The sequence below is a fragment of the Dermochelys coriacea genome, chromosome 23 (assembly GCF_009764565.3).
Source record: "Dermochelys coriacea isolate rDerCor1 chromosome 23, rDerCor1.pri.v4, whole genome shotgun sequence".
Taxonomy (NCBI): Eukaryota; Metazoa; Chordata; order Testudines; family Dermochelyidae; genus Dermochelys; species Dermochelys coriacea.
In genome coordinates, this window is record NC_050090.1 from 14,998,632 (window position 1) to 15,000,214 (window position 1,583).

Below are 1,583 nucleotides of genomic sequence, written 5' to 3' on the forward strand. Positions count from 1 at the left end.
CCCCCCCCCCTGACGCCCGTGGCCCCGCAGGCTCCCGGCGGAAGCTGCGGCTCTACCAGTTCCTGCTGGATCTGCTGCAGCGCGGCGCCATGCGGGAGTGCGTGTGGTGGGTGGAGCGTGAGGCCGGCGTCTTCCAGTTCTCCTCCAAGCACAAGGAGCTGCTGGCCCACCGCTGGGGGCAGCAGAAGGGCAACCGCAAGGCCATGACCTACCAGAAGATGGCCCGGGCCCTGCGCAACTACGGCAAGACGGGCGAGGTCCGCAAGGTGAAGAAGAAGTTGACCTACCAGTTCGGCCAGGCCCTGCTGGGGCTGCCGGGCGCCCAGGCCCCCTCGTAGGGGGCCAGGCCCCCCGGGCGGCGGGACTGGACAGTGCACTGAGCGGCCCCGGGGCGAGGGGGGGGCCCTGTGAACAGGCCGCCCTCCCCCCCTCCCCAGCCCACCGAAAGCCACCCCGCTGAGGTCTCCCCCAGAAGCCAGGATGCCTGGGTTCCATCCTCGGCTCTGGGAGGGGAGTGGGGGCTAGTGGTTAGAGCAGGAGCTGGGAGCCAGGACTCCTGAGCTCCATTTCTGGCTCTGGGAGGGGAGTGAGGGCTAGTGGTTAGAGCAGGGCGGGTGCTGGAAGCCAGGACTCCTGGGTTCCATTTCTGGCTCTGGGAGGGGAGTGGGGGCTAGTGGTTAGAACAGGGGGGGTTGGGAGCCAGGACTCCTGGGTTCTATCTGTGGGGCTGGTGGTTAGAGCAGGGGGGGCTGGGAGCCAGGATTCCTGGGTTCCATCCCCAGCTCTGGAGGGGGAGTGGGGTCGAATAGATGTGGGGGGGAGCCAGGACTCCTGGGTTCTCTCCCTGCCTCTGGCCAGGGCTCATTTTAAATATTCTCTGAGGGGATTCGGCCCCTGGGGGGATGCATACAGAGAGTCGGGTGTATATTTAATAATCTGCACGGGCACCTCAGAGTTTGTATAAAATCAGGTCTTTGTTTAGTTTTTTTTAAGCAATGGAGTCTGTATAACTTTGTAAATTCCTAATAAAATCTTGTGAAAAATGGCTTGTTACCCTGGAATTATAGATCAAATTCCTAGGTGGGGAAAGGGGGGTTAGTGGGTTCAAGATGGTGGGGGCCTGGAGCCAGGACTCCTGGGTTCCATTCCCGGCTCTGGGAGGGGAGTGAGGGCTGCGGGACACGGCTGCTGGGGGAAGCCAGTGAGGCGGGAGGGGGAAAGACGTGATTGTGTTCCCTGTGGAACATCTCCCATCTCCTGTCGGCCCACAGGGGGGCGCTGCAGCCCATAGGGAGACACCATCCCTCATTTCCCCCCCCCCCCCGGCCTCATCTGAATCCCTGGGGTGGGAAAGGGGTCCCTGGGCCAGTGCTGGGATGATGGGGGGGCGGGGGTGGCTGGGTATTCAGGACCCTTCGCCCTGCTTGGATGCAGCCCCTCTGGGGTGAGGCGTGGGGGGCTGGGTGTACGGGAACCCCCCCCCCGCTCCGCGGCATGCGGCGTATCCTGGCCCCCAGCCCGGGGATTAGGCAGCAGATGGCCGAGGTGCCTTGGAATTACCAGCTCGGGCCCGTGATCCCGGC

At 63.9% G+C, this 1,583-nt stretch overlaps 1 protein-coding gene across 1 annotated transcript in view; it reads left to right on the plus strand.

Annotated features, from left to right (window-relative positions):
* Window positions 1-588, plus strand: part of POLD1 (DNA polymerase delta 1, catalytic subunit) — an 11,004-nt gene extending 10,416 nt beyond the window's left edge. The window contains 1 exon segment of the mRNA XM_043501689.1: window positions 9-588. Coding sequence (XP_043357624.1) covers window positions 9-338 — 330 coding nt within the window. The 3' untranslated portion in view covers window positions 339-588.
* Window positions 589-1,583: the final 995 nt, after the last annotated feature.